General features: G+C 39.1%; 1 protein-coding gene across 2 annotated transcripts; it reads left to right on the forward strand.

Moving 5' to 3' along the window:
- The first annotated feature begins 636 nt into the window (after positions 1 to 636).
- Positions 637 to 15225, forward strand: LOC136764796 (sialic acid-binding Ig-like lectin 5). 2 transcript variants are annotated; one of them, XM_066719117.1, is made up of 9 exons: positions 637 to 711; positions 5076 to 5164; positions 6835 to 7203; positions 7657 to 7962; positions 8099 to 8374; positions 9008 to 9292; positions 11758 to 11857; positions 13323 to 13404; positions 14730 to 15225. In XM_066719117.1, the coding sequence occupies exons 2-9, from the start codon at positions 5119 to 5121 to the stop codon at positions 15192 to 15194; spliced, it is 1929 nt and encodes a 642-aa protein (XP_066575214.1). In that variant the 5' UTR covers positions 637 to 711; positions 5076 to 5118; the 3' UTR covers positions 15195 to 15225. The 2 variants fall into 2 exon arrangements, with proteins under 2 accessions (XP_066575214.1, XP_066575215.1); XM_066719118.1 differs by lacking the exon at positions 637 to 711 and adding an exon at positions 5824 to 5954.
- The last annotated feature ends 674 nt before the right edge of the window (positions 15226 to 15899 follow it).

Here is a 15899-nt window from a genome sequence, read left to right on the forward strand (position 1 = left end):
GGAGAGACATCTAACTGGGTGTGACAAGCTCTTCCCTCTGGGAATGTGCATTGGGAGATATGTTAATATTTCCCAAATGTATTAACTATGTTTTTAAAAATGCTGTACTTTGATTAATTGCAACCTATATGTACAATAAATACACATTCAAAAATGTTCCTAATTAGCAATGTGACTGTTTAAGCTGGAAGTGCGTCTATTCTGCATTGCCCTGAGTATCACAACATTGCAGCTATAAAATAGTCAATATGAACAATCACACTTATCAAATCTGGCTTTTATCCATTCTTCTTTGCTCAGGTCTTGGCCCAATAGTTACAAAAGCATGTGCCTCCTTAACCATACGATACCCCAATGACTGAACCCTCCTCCTGCCCCCAATGCTGCAGTTCCCCAGTCTGTCCGCTCACACCCTGTGCTGGACCTGCTCTGAGGACACGCTGCACTATACAATGGCCCTGATTAGAAACATGGAGCCTCAAACTATATGTCTGTATATTTGGCGTAGACAGTGTTTCTCTCGGCACTGCTGCTGGCTGGGGGTCAGGGTGTGTCTGCAGCCACCAGGCCTCCACTGACAAGACACTGAGTGAGGGCATGTGGTGAGATGACAGAAATGCTGTTGCTTCCCCTTTTTGTTCAGTGCGGAAATGAGACATTCACCAGCAGAGCACAGTGTCTGAAGAACTAGTCAAGACTGCTCTGCGAAAGGCAAGTGCTCAGATTTATTCTTTACTAATCATGTCTTTAAAATTACTGAATTATGGGTGATTTTCAGTCTTCATTCATGTTTATACTTAAGTGAGACTTTAATTTGTCTCAAGAAAAGACAGTGTCTTGAGTTATTTGTTATCTGAATGTTTTAAAGCTTTCTTCCTCTAACATTAATGGCACAATCCTAATAAGAGCCCGGGTAAGACAGATTTAAAAGCTTTTTATTTTACTTTTAATGTTAAGTTGTCCTTAGAAACAAATGAGGGAAAGCTTGGTGTGTCTTCCTGTACATTGTACATATTTTGAATGATCCCTATTGGACATTCCAGATGAAATGTCTCAACTGCAATGAACTGGTCTGCCCTATTCACCAGTAGACTTACCAATTGTCCCAACTGGCAGGAACTGGTAGAACATCTGGTCTCAACCTGTCTGTACCACTCATCAGTATATCTCTACTATTCTTTTCATTATAGTTCAAAATTTAGACAGTGGTTGAATGTAAACAATAACTGAAAGCTACAAATTAAACTGATTATATTTACAGAATAATACATTCCCATTTGAGTTTTTTAGCTTTAATTCTAAATTAATTATTGTGAACGTATGTTATTTAAGCACTAGTGCCTGGCTCTGTCATGTTATAATTGACCACAATGGGAGATATGCATCCAGAGCCAAAGAAATTGGATACTGATTAACTGTTGGAACTAAAATTTTTCAGTGGAAGATTCAAAAAGAAAATGACACAACTTCATTATTTTTTTTAATTGTTAACAAATATAAAGAATTATATATATATATATACACTGATCAGCCATAACATTATGACCACTGACATGTGAAGTGAATAACACTGATAATGTCATTATCATGGCAGTGGGTTGGATATATTAGACAGCAAGTGAAAATTTTGTCCTCAAAGTTGATGTGTTAGAAGCAGGAAAAATGGGCAAGTGTAAGGATCTGAGCGAATTTGACAAGGGCCAAATTGTGATGGCTAGATGACTTGGTCAGAGCATCTTCAAAACTGCAGCTCTTGTGGGGTGTTCCCGGTCTGCAGTGGTCAGTACCTATCAAAAGTGGTCCAAGGAAGGAAAAGTGGTGAACAGACAGGGTCATGGGCGGCCAAGGCTCATTGATGCACGTGGGGAGTGAAGGCTGGCCCGTGTGGTCCGATCCAACAGATGAGCTACTGTAGCTCAAATTGCTGAAAAAGTGAATGCTGGTTCTGATAGAAAGGTGTCAGAACACACAGTGCATCGCAGTTTGTTGTGTATGGGGCTGCGTAGCTGCAGACCACTCAGGGTGCCCATGCTGACCCCTGTCCACTGCCGAAAGTGCCTACACGTGAGCATCAGAACTGGACCATGGAGCAATGGAAGAAGGTGGCCTGGTCTGATGAATCATGAGTTCAAGGTGTTGACTTGGTCTCCAAATTCCCCAGATCTCAATTAAATCGAGCATCTGTGGGATGTGCTGGACAAACAAGTCCGATCCATGGAGGCCCCACCTCGCAACTTACAGGACTTAAATTACTTTGATCCCCTGCTGATTTTGTACGTTTGTCCACTGACAAAGAAATGATCAGTCTATAATTTTAATGGTAGATGTATTTTAACAGTGAGAGACAGAATAACAACAAAAAAATCCAGAAAAACACATTTCAAAAAAGTTATAAATTGATTTGCATGTTAATGAGGGAAATATTTTTTTGATCCCCTATCAATCAGCAAGGTTTCTGGCTCCCAGGTGTCTTTTATACAGGTAACGAGCTGAGATTAGGAGCACTCTCTTAAAGGGAATGCTCCTAATCTCAGCTCGTTACCTGTATAAAAGACACCTGTCCACAGAAGCAATCGATCAATCAGATTCCAAACTCTCCACCATGGCCAAGACCAAAGAGCTGTCCAAGGATGTCAGGGACAAGATTGTAGACCTACACAAGGCTGGAATGGGCTACAAGACCATCGCCAAGCAGCTTGGTGAGAAGGAGATAACAGTTGGTGCGATTATTCGCAAATGGAAGAAACACAAAATAACTGTCAGTCTCCCTTGGTCAGGGGCTCCATGCAAGATCTCACCTCGTGGAGTTTCAATGATCATGAGAACGGTGAGGAATCAGCCCAGAACTACACGGGAGGATCTTGTTAATGATCTCAAGGCAGCTGGGACCATAGTCACCAAGAAAACAATTGGTAACACACTACGCCGTGAAGGACTGAAATCCTGCAGCGCCTGCAAGGTCACCCTGCTCAAGAAAGCACATGTACAGGCCCGTCTGAAGTTTGCCAATGAACATCTGAATGATTCAGTGGAGAACTGGGTGAAAGTGTTGTGGTCAGATGGGACCAAAATGGAGCTCTTTGGCATCAACTCAACTCGCCGTGTTTGGAAGAGGAGGAATGACCCCAAGAACACCATCCCCACCGTCAGGTGGAAACATTATGCTTTGGGGGTGTTTTTCTGCTAAGGGGACAGGACAACTGCACCGCATCAAAGGGACGATGGACAGGGCCATGTACCGTCAAATATTGGGTGAGAACCTCCTTCCCTCAGCCAGGGCATTGAAAATGGGTCGTGGATGGGTATTCCAGCATGACAAAGACCCAAAACACACAGCCAAGGCAACAAAGGAGTGGCTCAAGAAGAGGCACATTAAGGTCCTGGAGTAGCCTAGCCAGTCTCCAGACCTTAATCCCATAGAAAATCTGTGGAGGGAGCTGAAGGTTCGAGTTGCCAAACATCAGCCTTGAAACCTTAATGACTTGGAGAGGATCTGAAAAGAGGAGTGGGACAAAATCCCTCCTGAGATGTGTGCAAACCTGGTGGCCAACTACAAGAAACGTCTGACCTCCGTGATTGCCAACAAGGGTTTTGCCACCAAGTACTAAGTCGAAGGGGTCAAATACTGATTTCCTTCATTAACATGCAAATCAATTTATTTGCGAATAATCGCACCAACTGTTGTCACCTTCTCACCAAGCTGCTTGGTGATGGTCTTGTAGCTCATTCCAGCCTTGTGTAGGTCTACAATCTTGTCCCTGACATCCTTGGACAGCTCTTTGGTCTTGGCCATGGTGGAGAGTTTGGAATCTGATTGATTGATTGCTTCTGTGGACAGGTGTCTTTTATACAGGTAACGAGCTGAGATTAGGAGCACTCCCTTTAAGAGAGTGCTCCTAATCTCAGCTCGTTACCTGTATAAAAGACACCTGGGAGCCAGAAATCTTGCTGATTGATAGGGGATCAAATACTTATTTCCCTCATTAACATGCAAATCAATTTATAACTTTTTTGAAATGCGTTTTTCTGGATTTTTTTGCTGTTATTCTGTCTCTCACTGTTAAAATACACCTACCATTAAAATTATAGACTGATCATTTCTTTGTCAGTGGGCAAATGTACAAAATCAGCAGGGGATCAAATACTTTTTCCCCTCACTTTGTATATAAAGCTGCTCACCATTATAAAATACAAACAAATGAAGTATTTTACAATTAATTTACAGCAGATTGATCAACCAGTGAACAGGTTGCAGAATTGTATGTTTTTAATATCACAATATAATATTTAATTATAATATTATTGTAATTTTAAACGTACACTTTCTATGAAGTCTGTGAGTGGTTAACATAACAAACATCATCAAATCTAGAAATATAAATAAACATACCAAAACAAACCTTTTTTTCTATTCTTATAGAAAAGAATAGACTAGCTGATGAAATCTTCAGTCTAGATACCTATACAAATAAAATGACAGGGAGTTTCTTACACGGCTACTTTCTTGTGCAATTCAACCATGTTTTTTTAATTATGCTTTTTTTTCAATAACATGTCAAGTCTTAGCAAAAGTATTTCTGTCACATGGACGTTGCCCGATTAAAGAGTAGTGAAATTAATAAATTCTATTTCATCTGTACGTGTGACTCCTACTTTGGTGTTCAGTCATGGATCGTTTGGAAAGCAATAGTCACTGTTCATTTGGCCACTGCTGGCAAAGGTTTGGCAGCACCAAATACCCATTAGGACGACAGTGGTCTCCCTTGCTGGGAACCCCGAGTTAATGCCTAGACTGGGATTCCTGAAATCACAGCAAAGAGGAATTCAGTAAAGGGTAGCTCTGCTGTTTTTCAACGGTAAAAATTGAGCTACTGGGGTACTTTTGGTGCCAGAAAAAAAGTGAATGTAGCTATTGTCACAGAAGAAAAGTTAATTAATTGATTAAACTCTGTATTTTGTTAGTGTGACAGTTCTGTATAATTACTGGTACTCAATCTACATAAATAATAATATGTTAACTTAATGCATCTCTCCTCGGCTCTGCCCGCTTTTCTAATGGCAGTGTTCCTCTGCAGGTGAGCTCTTCTCAGTGCCTCTGCGCTTCAGCGACACCGGGACATGGCTGTGACACAGCGCTTCATTCTCATTGGCTGCCTGCTGCGAGGTGGGTGTCTGTCAGCGAGAACACAATGAGCTTATCTGTTAGGCACACAAGGAGTCTCTGAGATTATTGTATCAAATCAATTCATCCTCTCCGCCCATTATTGCTGGTGGAATTGAGTAAAGACACTATTAAGACACTATTAAATTCATGCTTTGCATGCTTCCATTAAACATCTCTCGTGGCTGCAACAGCTGAAGGTGAGAATTGGCTGATATGTCACTGATTTAAAGAATAAAGTCATCAATACATTAATAATAGATATTTATAGAACATGGCTAAAGACATTCAGGGGAAAATGTACAACAATCCCCATGTATTCTACAGTAACCATAACTGTAGTATTGTAAGCCTTGGTAACCATAACATAATATGGTGTGGAAGGTAAGTTTGAAATTTCTTTTTTCTCTCTTGTATAGTTAAGAAAGATAAGGTCAAGCTAGAAGGTCAGGCCAGAAGGTAGTTTGATTTCTGTTTGTTATTTATGATGAGAATCCTGGAGACAATGTCAAACAGTATGATTGAAGTGCCTGCTCCCTAATCCATGTGTTGATCTATGAACTCTGTCCTATAATGATATATATTCTGTTTAGCTAACTTTTAAGATAACATAGTAATGACTTTCTGAATATAACCAGATCTTTGATTTTTGTGTATAAAAGCCTCTGACTGTCAAAATGAAGGCAGAGCACTTTGGGATCTTCTTGATTCACTGTTCTCTCCACATCACGTGTAATAAAGGCATTGCAATGAACGTTCCAACCTGATTGAAGACTGAGTTTCTTCCACAATGGTAAATACTGTGGTAGTGTTGTATTTTACCTTTTTGGTAGATGAAATGGTGCAATACAATGTGCTGCTTTTAATATAGTTTATTATGGTAATGTGATCTACATAAAATGCTTATTCTCTTAAAATACAGACCATAATATACTACAGTGTTATTAGTCAGTTCTGAATCATTCATCCAGCAATTGTGTGTGCTATGGTGAATATCAGACTGTCAGTATTGTATGGCGTTGAATGATGTTTACAAAGTGTTTGCTACACAAATCTGTGCTAATTGAAACCTCAAATACCATTATACTCTTTTCCATTACAAAATGTTAATACCACTCTAGCACTGTAAATACATATCACTCATGGCAGAACTGTAGAAAATATAATGGCCTTTGAGGCATATTACATGACAACATGGTAATGCTTACAATAGAGATTAACTATGATGATTACCATAGTATACAATGTGATGTATAATACTGTCGTAAACTACAGTTTGTTGTGATGACCATACTAATCTATTATAATATTATGGTATACCCTCTTTTACTTCTCTAAATTCCATAATTTACTTAAATACTCGGATGTTTTATCACAGTATTTATCAGGGTATTTTTGTAACTTCATCTAATGAAACCCACATGTCTTGGATCGTTTGTTCAATTGTCCGCTGGCACATTCGAGTCTGATCCACTCCTAACCTGCGCTGTTCTGCTCTCCCCTGCAGTGCTGTCTTTACACAGGAGTAAGACTTGCAAACATACTGCAGGCTGTTTGTCTAATGGGCTTCAGATTTCCGATGCAGACACTGAAATGAAGTGTAGTGAAATCTTTGTCCTTCGTTAGTATTTATTTTCCAGTTTTATTTATGATCTGTTTGAATTTCATTTTAGGGGTTATTTGTAGTGAAGAATATACTGGATTTTCAATCTCAATGCCTCCCAGTATAGCCACCCTGCGTGGCTCCTGTGTGCTGATCCCCTGCCAGTTTGAGGTTGGTTATTACTACAGAAGCAAGGTGAAGAATCTGGAAACTGTATCCTGGATAAAGGGTTCACCAACACGATACACTGTGTTGGAATCCAATGGATATGAATCTGATGAATACAGTGTACGTGGGAATGTCACTGGGAACTTTAGAGTCCAGAATTGCACCACCATCCTGATGAATCTACAGAAAGATTATGAGGACAATTATCATTTCAGACTAGGTGCACCCATCCATTACACCTATAGAACACCAGTTAAAATCAGTGTTTCAGGTAAATATGTTTGGTTTCCTTATTAATTGTCATTCAAGAAATAGGATATTTAATATCACACTTTACAGGGCTTCTGATATACATTTAAAATTGAGTATGCTATTTGTGAATAAATGACCTGATCAGCTACAAACTGGAATCCAATGTAATGTGTCCCTGTGTGTGTCTGTACATGCCTGCCTGCCTGTACGCGTGCTTGGCCTGGCTCTGACACTGAGAAAAGTCCTGCTCCACTTTGATATGAGCCTGTGTATTCTGTCATTGCTAAAGGTATCTGGTATCTACATGTTGCCAGCATTGGTTTTTCTGTCTGTATATTCCTGATGGTCTGCGTCCCTCTCTGACGATGTGCTGCACTTTCAGATTCTGCACGGTTCTGACAAAGACATGAGAACAATGATTGAGTCTGCACATCTCTAATGTCTGTTCATTTCTGTGAACTGTGTCTCCTAGAAAGTCCCCCCAACCCCCAGGTAACCCCACCAGCAGCTGTGAAGGAGGGCAGCCCTGTGAGTTTCACCTGCTCTGCTGCAGCCCCCTGCCCCACACTCCCCCCAGCCCTGACATGGACTCAGGGGGTTAATGGGAGTGTGGATCAACAGGAGGTCGAGAATCAAGATAAAACCCAGTCTGTGTCTTCTGTGCTGACCTTCACGCCTTCTCATCTCCACCATGGGCACACGATCACCTGCACCGCGCTCTATTCACTGCAACCGCAGAACAAAATGGCCGAAGAGACCGCGACTCTTGATGTTCTGTGTAAGATATCTGGTCATATGATACTAATACACTCATTTTTATTATTGCATGTCAACTAAACTAAATACACAGTAGTCCAACAGATGTGAACATCTGTTTAAATCAAATAAATTAAATGTACAGTTTACTCTTTCAGATTCCCCTAAAAACACTTCAGCCTCAGTCAGTCCCTCTGGCTCAGTATTAGAAGGCAGTTCTGTGACTCTGACCTGCAGCAGTAATGCCAACCCACCAGTGAGCAACTACACCTGGTTTAAGGTGACTGGAGATCAGGCGACACAGAGAGGGTCTGGACAGAACCTCACCTTCAATGTAACTGAGCCCAGTGACAGTGGACAGTACTACTGTGAAGCGCAGAATGAACATGGGGCTGAGACCTCAACACAAGTGACTGTGACCGTGACCGTGAAATGTAAGTGAGAGTATTAGAAGGGACTGAAGGGACTGGAATTGTATGTGTCATATTTCTCAGTAGACACCCTTGTTCAGGACAACTTACAAAATCACATTATTTTTACTTACAATTACCCATTTATACAGCTGTTTTTACTGGAGTAATGTAATACAGAGCTAGTACAGTACTTTGCTCAAGGGTACAACAGCAGTGTCCCCCACCTGGGACTGAACCCACAACCCTCCACAAGGAGGTCCAGAGTCCTACAGATTAAAACAGCAGGTATATTTCAGTCATGTCAAATCAAAATTATGTTCACTCCAGTTCAGTAGTTAGAAGTTATCGAATAAGGGGCACAGGTGAGGAGGTAAATGTTCAATAAAATACAGTGTGCTTGTTTGGCAATATGCAAGCCTCTTGCATTTGCCATAAAAATATAATGTTGAGATTATAATTTTTTTAAACATTCTAATACTGTCAAACTGATTGTAATTATTATCACACAAGATTTGTTACCTCTACTATTAATTATGGTAAATTATTGTTGAGTAAAGAAACCTTTATTTTGATTTGCAAATCAAATAATCTTGTCTTTAAATGTGTTGTTGTTGATATGCTTTCCTAATGAGTTGAATATGTTCTTTGCTACAGACATGCCAAGGATATTGAACACTTTGAGGTGCATCAAGACTACAGCAGACATCACCTGCCAGTGTGAAGTCCAGGGAGATCCCTCACCCACCGTGGAGTGGCTGCTCTCTGGACAAAGACTGCGCAATGATTCTGTTGAGGGTGTCATTAAAGAAGAGCTTCTGGGAAACGGGGCCCTGAGGAGCAGCCTCACTCTGAGGATGCTGGGGGAGACGGACATTATTGAGTGCCTGAGCCAGAACTCAGCTGGATCTTCCAGAATCCTGTTTCATATTTTCTCTTCAGGTACACCAAAAAAATATTCCTCATTATTAATATTTTAATTTTCTATTTTTACAATCAAAATGTATTAATTACGTTTTAGAACAGTTCAACACATTTCTGTGTTGCTGTCTCATTTGCCTCGGGGGCTCGGGAACAGGGGACCCAAGTGCAGTGCTGGATCGCGGGATGTTCGGACAGGCGTGGGTTGGGTACTGGCAGACCAGGGCAATGGAGGCTAGACTGAGACGTGGTTGTGGTCTGTGGGGACTGACAAAACTTCACCCCAACTGAGGGAAGTGAGGGGATTATAAAGGGGAGCAGGAACCAGGCTTGGGAGGTGCAGGGCGAATGGAAACAGAGGGTGGAAGCAAGAGTGCACACGGTTGACCGGAATGTTAATAGACTGATTGATGAGAACAGGGAGAAGGCAGGGAAATGGTGGCCACTAGTGGGGATAGAAGGGGAGCGCTAGGGGACTATGACAGTTGCTCAAGTGTTGTGATTAAAACACCATTACAAAAACATTTAGAACAGAGCTGCAATAAACACATACACATAGACACAAAAGGATATAAAAGTCAAATAAATGTTCATATATTTGTGTAATAACCCCATATTTTATGTTTGATGTATGATTATATTTAAATATGAATTTCCAGGTTCGAAGTCTTACTACAGTAACATCATACAATACATATTTTCATTTAAGAATGATTCAAAGACTGGAAACCAAACTAATTGAACTGAAACTGCAAAAAACATTAGCTTTTTATATCTTGAGTTTAAAATAAAGTTGAGAGAAATATGTTTGATCGAAATGTGTGAGATCATTTTATTTTCTTGAGATGTCTGTCTTTTGACATGTTTTAATCTTAATTTATTTTAAACATAGTTTCATGTTGCAGTTGCATGCACTCATTTAGATCCTATAATTTAATATTTAAAATGTGCATATTACATTTTATTTATACACAACTTCACCACCATAATATTAAGCACTTTGGATTTTGGCTGTTACTTTTTTCACATTTCATTTTTTAACTGTTTGATCCCATTTCACGCTGGAAATTGAAACATCATTTAATCATACCTGTCAAATAATTTGTGTATCTAAAGAAAGTTAAATAAATTAAATAATAAAATAATAAAAACTTTTACCTTCCCACTAATCACAATGTACAAATCTGTACCGTATCATGGTTAAATCTGTGGTTGAAAGTCACTTTATTACTATTTATACAACTACTACAATACAACTATTTATACACTACTATTATTACAACTTCATAGTTTGCAATTCATGGGTGGGTCAAAGTTTTGATTTGATCTGGCTCATTGATTCATTATTGATGCAAAGTACCTTTTTATCCGCACAGTAATCTCTTGCAGTTTAAACTCTGATTAACGAGATGCCTTTGCCTTAATTTACTCATGTTAGCTGCATCTTATGAAAACACATTGAAATATCCCTTTTGGTGAAGGAATACAGCATTCCCAGGCCTTTGTTTCTTCAGTAATGCATAAGACTTACTCTTGCTAACAAGTAACATTTATAGAAAATTACCAACTGAAAGAATGAATTTCACATTTACATTATAATGCATAGCAAATAATAAACCTATTAGAGAACTGAACTAGTAATTTACCTTTCAAGTTGACAATACCACCCAAAGGGGGAGGGGTGCCTATGTCATTACTATTGAACTATTAGACGTTACTATTGGACAACACTGACCGTGGGCAGAACCACTGCTTCTGCATGCCACTGTTTGGTTCACCTCCGCGCCTACTCTGTCAGTACTGCAATTTATATATATACACTACCATTCAAGTTTGGGGTCACTTAGACTTGTCTTTGTTTTTGAAAGAAAAGCATTTTTTTTCCATTAAAATAACATCAAATTGATCAGAAATACAGTGTAGACATTGTTAATGTTTTAAATCACTATTGTAGCTGGAAACAGCTGATTTGTAATGGAATATCTACATAGGCGTACAGAGGCCCATTATCAGCAACCATCAGTCTTGTGTTCATAATTGATCATTGGAAAACCCTTTTATAGTTATGTTAGCACAGCTGAAAACTGTTGTGCTGAGTAAAGAAGCAATAAAACTGGCCTTCTTTAGACTACTTGAGTATCTGGAGCATCAGCAATTGTGGGTTAGATTACAGGCTCAAAATGGCCAGAAACAAAGAACTTTCTTCTGAAACTCATCTGTCTATTCTTGTTCTGAGAAATTAAGGCTATTCCATGCGAGAAATTGCCAAGATACTGAATGAATACTAAATGAATATTTCCAGAATATCGGTCCATCTCCTCTCTCAAATCCACATGCTTTTCCATGTCCATCCCAAGGCTACAACGCTCTTTCCGGCATTTCTATTTTATGTGTATCTCACACCACTTTGCAGGCAAGTCAGTGTGAATTCTGTCTGCTTTTTGCTGGTATGTTAGTGTAAAAGGGACTCTTGTGTTTGTCTATAGGTCCAAAGGATGCCTTCAGTACTATAGCACTGCTGATAGGAAGTGCAATTGGGGCCGTGCTGATGTCACTCCTGTGCTGCCTGATCCAGTTCATTAAAAAGTAAGTTATTCAAACCTTGACTGAGCATTTAGGATCTGATCAGGTGGCACTTGTTTTAAAATGGTTCTCCAGCCACTGAATCAGATCATGTCTGGAAGCTCACTCTTTCTTACTTACTTAATATTGCCGATACACTGAATCCAGGTTATCTTCTAGCAGCAATCAAAAATCAAACACTATCTATATAACATCAGCCAGGGAGAAACTATCCAATGGTAAATTAACTTGGTGTACATTTACATTTCATCAACAGCTTAGCTGTTCACATTGTAACTGTTCAGCCTGTGGCCTATATTAAATAAGATTAGTAACCTACCTATGAAATCACAAATTACACACTCCTATTCTGCTCCATTATTATTAATCAGAAAAACAACGTGGCTCCTGACAATAAATGAAACCACAACATGGTACAGGTTTGTAATATGTGATTCGGTGGATTTTATTGCACACACTGATCCCAAGAGTTCAACAACTTCACCATCAGGATCCCCAATATCCCAGCACTACCCCCAAACAACAAAACCAAGAAGTTAATTATTTAATACATTCTGAATAAAATAGTTTAAATCAGCGTGAAGAACCGATATAAGTGTTTTGTAGCAACTGTCTAATGTTTTATATTAATACTAGCATTAGAAATAATAGCATGTATACAGACTGCAAATTGGATCTATCAGGCTATCGAAAGTCTGTTAGAAATTTCTGTCTATGATAAAAGGATCACAGTGAATAGGTAGCCTGAAGCTGCTCACTTATTTAGAGTCTGTTTGTGGACTTAAGTGTCTTTCCAAAGGAGGCCAGAGAAGTCACATCATAATGATTGATTGACAGTTAATGATGACCATAGAACCGGACTTCTCAGAGTACATCAAAGGAAGCCACCTGGTTTCTGCATCCCACGCCTCCCCCCAGGAAGACAACTACAAACATTCCACCACGTCATGCTTTCTATCAATGCTGTTACATTTTGTTGTTCAGAGATACTCCGTTGAGGTTGGGGAGCTTCCATGTCAGGGAATTCCAGGAATAAATATATTATTCTCTGTACTTCAAGTGTGCTTTTTAAAAGAAGGGTTCAAAACAGCATTTTTATCAAGCCTCTATTTTACGGAGTTTTTTCTTTTAAGAATGCTTTTAGTTCTTTATTTATTTATTTTTTATCCTATGATGTGTCATTATTGTCTATGGTTTCTCGTGATATGTTATCAAAGTTCTTCTTCCCCTTTTTCAACTGAAAATCTGGAAAACCTACCATGAGTTTAGATTTTTAGAATGAATATCACTGATATCTGATTCATACACCTTTTGTATTCTGATATAATATCCATTTAATTAAATTATTTATTTATTCCATTTTTCCTTTGTTAATCCCATTGCATGTTCTCATCAGTGATACTAATTAAATAACATTTGCTCCTAGGAAACAAGGCTGTGACTGATGTTATTTTCCTTATTCCTCTAGCAGGCGAAAAAACAAACCATCAGTAGAGCGCACCAAGGAGGAGGACACAGCTGAACTGATGCAGATAAATGTGGAACAGCTGGTATGAGTCCAGTACACACTTGCATTAAACTCTTGTGTTTTTATTCTTCAGTGTGCAGGCAAAGTTAGTTGGCATAACATAGAGTTCTCTTTGGAGCAGTGTCATTTTCCACAATAAATGGGACCATTGGGAATGTACGTTCTGGTAATATATTGATCTCTTGAACACTAAGGTCACTTTCAGCTGTCCTTTTGTGTGTACGGTCACTGTCCATTGGGATGTGTTCTCCATGCTTCTGTTTGTATGTGGACCAATTTTCATTACTCTGGGGAGAATAGTTTTGATTCAACAGATTTATGAATATGCTAACTAACCCTGCATAACTCGCAGTGTGGTGACAAGTGTGGTGCTTGTATTTTATCTTTATTGTACAGTTTAATGCAGACTTGAGTACAGACGTTTGTATCTCTCTTGATTTCATAATAGACACACCATAGTTTGACCGACGAAACCCACACCTTACACAGTGTAATTATAGGGCAATAAGGAAGTTGCTTTCACAAGAAGGTGTTCAAATATATTCTTAAAGATGCATTAAGACATTGCTAGTGTACTGTTTATTCAGGCTTATAGACAGTTTTAATTAACCGACTTGCCTTGGATAATTGAAATCAACTTCCTGTGCTAATGTTAGTCAAACCTGTATCATATTGGTTTCTAGAGTGTGAAACAGCTTCTTTTTAAACCTTCCCCCGTTACCACATCGGGCTAATGGTCACCAGTCAAAGGAAACACTTGCATTTCTCCTGTTTCATTAAAAATAGGATATCCTGTGGCTTGGTTACTGCCAGCTATTTGTACAGATCTAACTGACTACACTTTAAGAGGTACGCCATCTTGAGCAGTTGAAAACAATTAACCCTATAGATCTCAGAGCACCTGTGCATAATCTAGCAGACCCAAAATTAATTTTACATTACAAATACATGTGATTGTTAGAACTGCATTGAACTTCTCCTGATTCACATTGTGAAAGAAAACTGTAATGGAATTACACACCAAATCAATGTCAGTACATTATTATATGTTACGAACAAGGTATTATATTATCGACGTAGTCATTGACCAGCTTTTTTGTTTTTTGTTCTGTTGTTATTTTTTTTTACAGCTGCCAAGATATATTATTATTTTGAGGAAATATGTATTTTTACACAATATTATGTATAATTAATATAAAATGCTGTAGCACAGATATTGTATGGTTAACCTTCAAATAACATTTGGAAAGTTGGGTAGGAGTCAGAGTCAGAAAATATAGTTACAACAGATTAATTGTTTATGGGGTATCCTCTGGTGTGTAACAACAATTTGTGTTGGTTATGCAGAGCCCCCTACAGGAAGAGGACATCTACGCCAACAATACCATGCTGTCGGAGAAGAGAAGGGAGGAGCCGAGGGAACTTCAATATGAACTTCACTATGCCTCCTTGGATTTCTCCAAACCGCAGCATGAAGAGGGCATGAGCGAGACCGAAGGCACAGCAATCCGGGGCTCCTCAGAAAACCACACGGATTACGCTGAGGTCAAATGTAAACCAAAAAATCAGGGGGAAGAGCCTGCCATCCCATCTCAGTCAGAGGAGGGTGAATACACAGTTGTCCACTGTCCCATAGCGAAGAGGCTGAATACAGACATAAGTCATTCTCCTAATGCCTCAAGTGAGGAAGACGGGCCAGATGGCAATGAACAGGAGCTCCCTCCTGAAGAAAATCAGTATGGGTCCATTAAACAGTTGTCAGCTGGGAAGAAGGAAATGGAGACTGCCCAATATTGTCAACCAGTGGAATAAAATACAGCCTTTTGGTATTTTATAAATGCGAGATCTTTCTGAATCAGTTTTACTACAATTTGAGTAGAACTAAAATGCCAGAATATAGTGCTGTTGTAGAGATTACACATACATCTGCCATCTGTGGTGACTGAGCCTTGCTTGACTCCAGCTGTGTTTCTGTATTTACTTAAAATCATGCATTTGTAAATACTGACAGCCTCTCTTTACTGATTACGGATCAGCTCATGACATTTGCAGTGCTTGATTTAAATTATTTTTGACTCCAAGCTTGTCGTGAGTATCCTGCTGTACCTCCTCTACTGAGGAGTCTTTGTGTCACCAGTATTATTATTTTTTTATTATTTTTATTTCTTGGCCCTTATCCAGGGCGACTTACAACATAAGTGAAAACAAAGTGCAAAAATACAGAAGTACAAGGCATCAATCAATACAAATTAAACTAGATAAAACATCGCAATTCAAGATAATACATTTTACAAATTCCAATTTATAATTTACACAAGTACAGTAAGAGACTTCCTACATCCTGGATGGTGAAAGCTAAGTGCTGTCAAGATGTAGGGTTACAGACGAGGGCTATGGTAAAGGGAGCAAAGGAAAACAATCAAGAATGTGAGAAGCATAATAAAGCTGAAGTGCTATCTAGCAGGGATAGAGGACTAATGTTACAAGTGCTGTTGGAAGAGATGTGTCTTGAGTAAG

This window comes from Amia ocellicauda, chromosome 12 (genome assembly GCF_036373705.1).
Source record: "Amia ocellicauda isolate fAmiCal2 chromosome 12, fAmiCal2.hap1, whole genome shotgun sequence".
NCBI classification, from domain to species: Eukaryota; Metazoa; Chordata; class Actinopteri; order Amiiformes; family Amiidae; genus Amia; species Amia ocellicauda.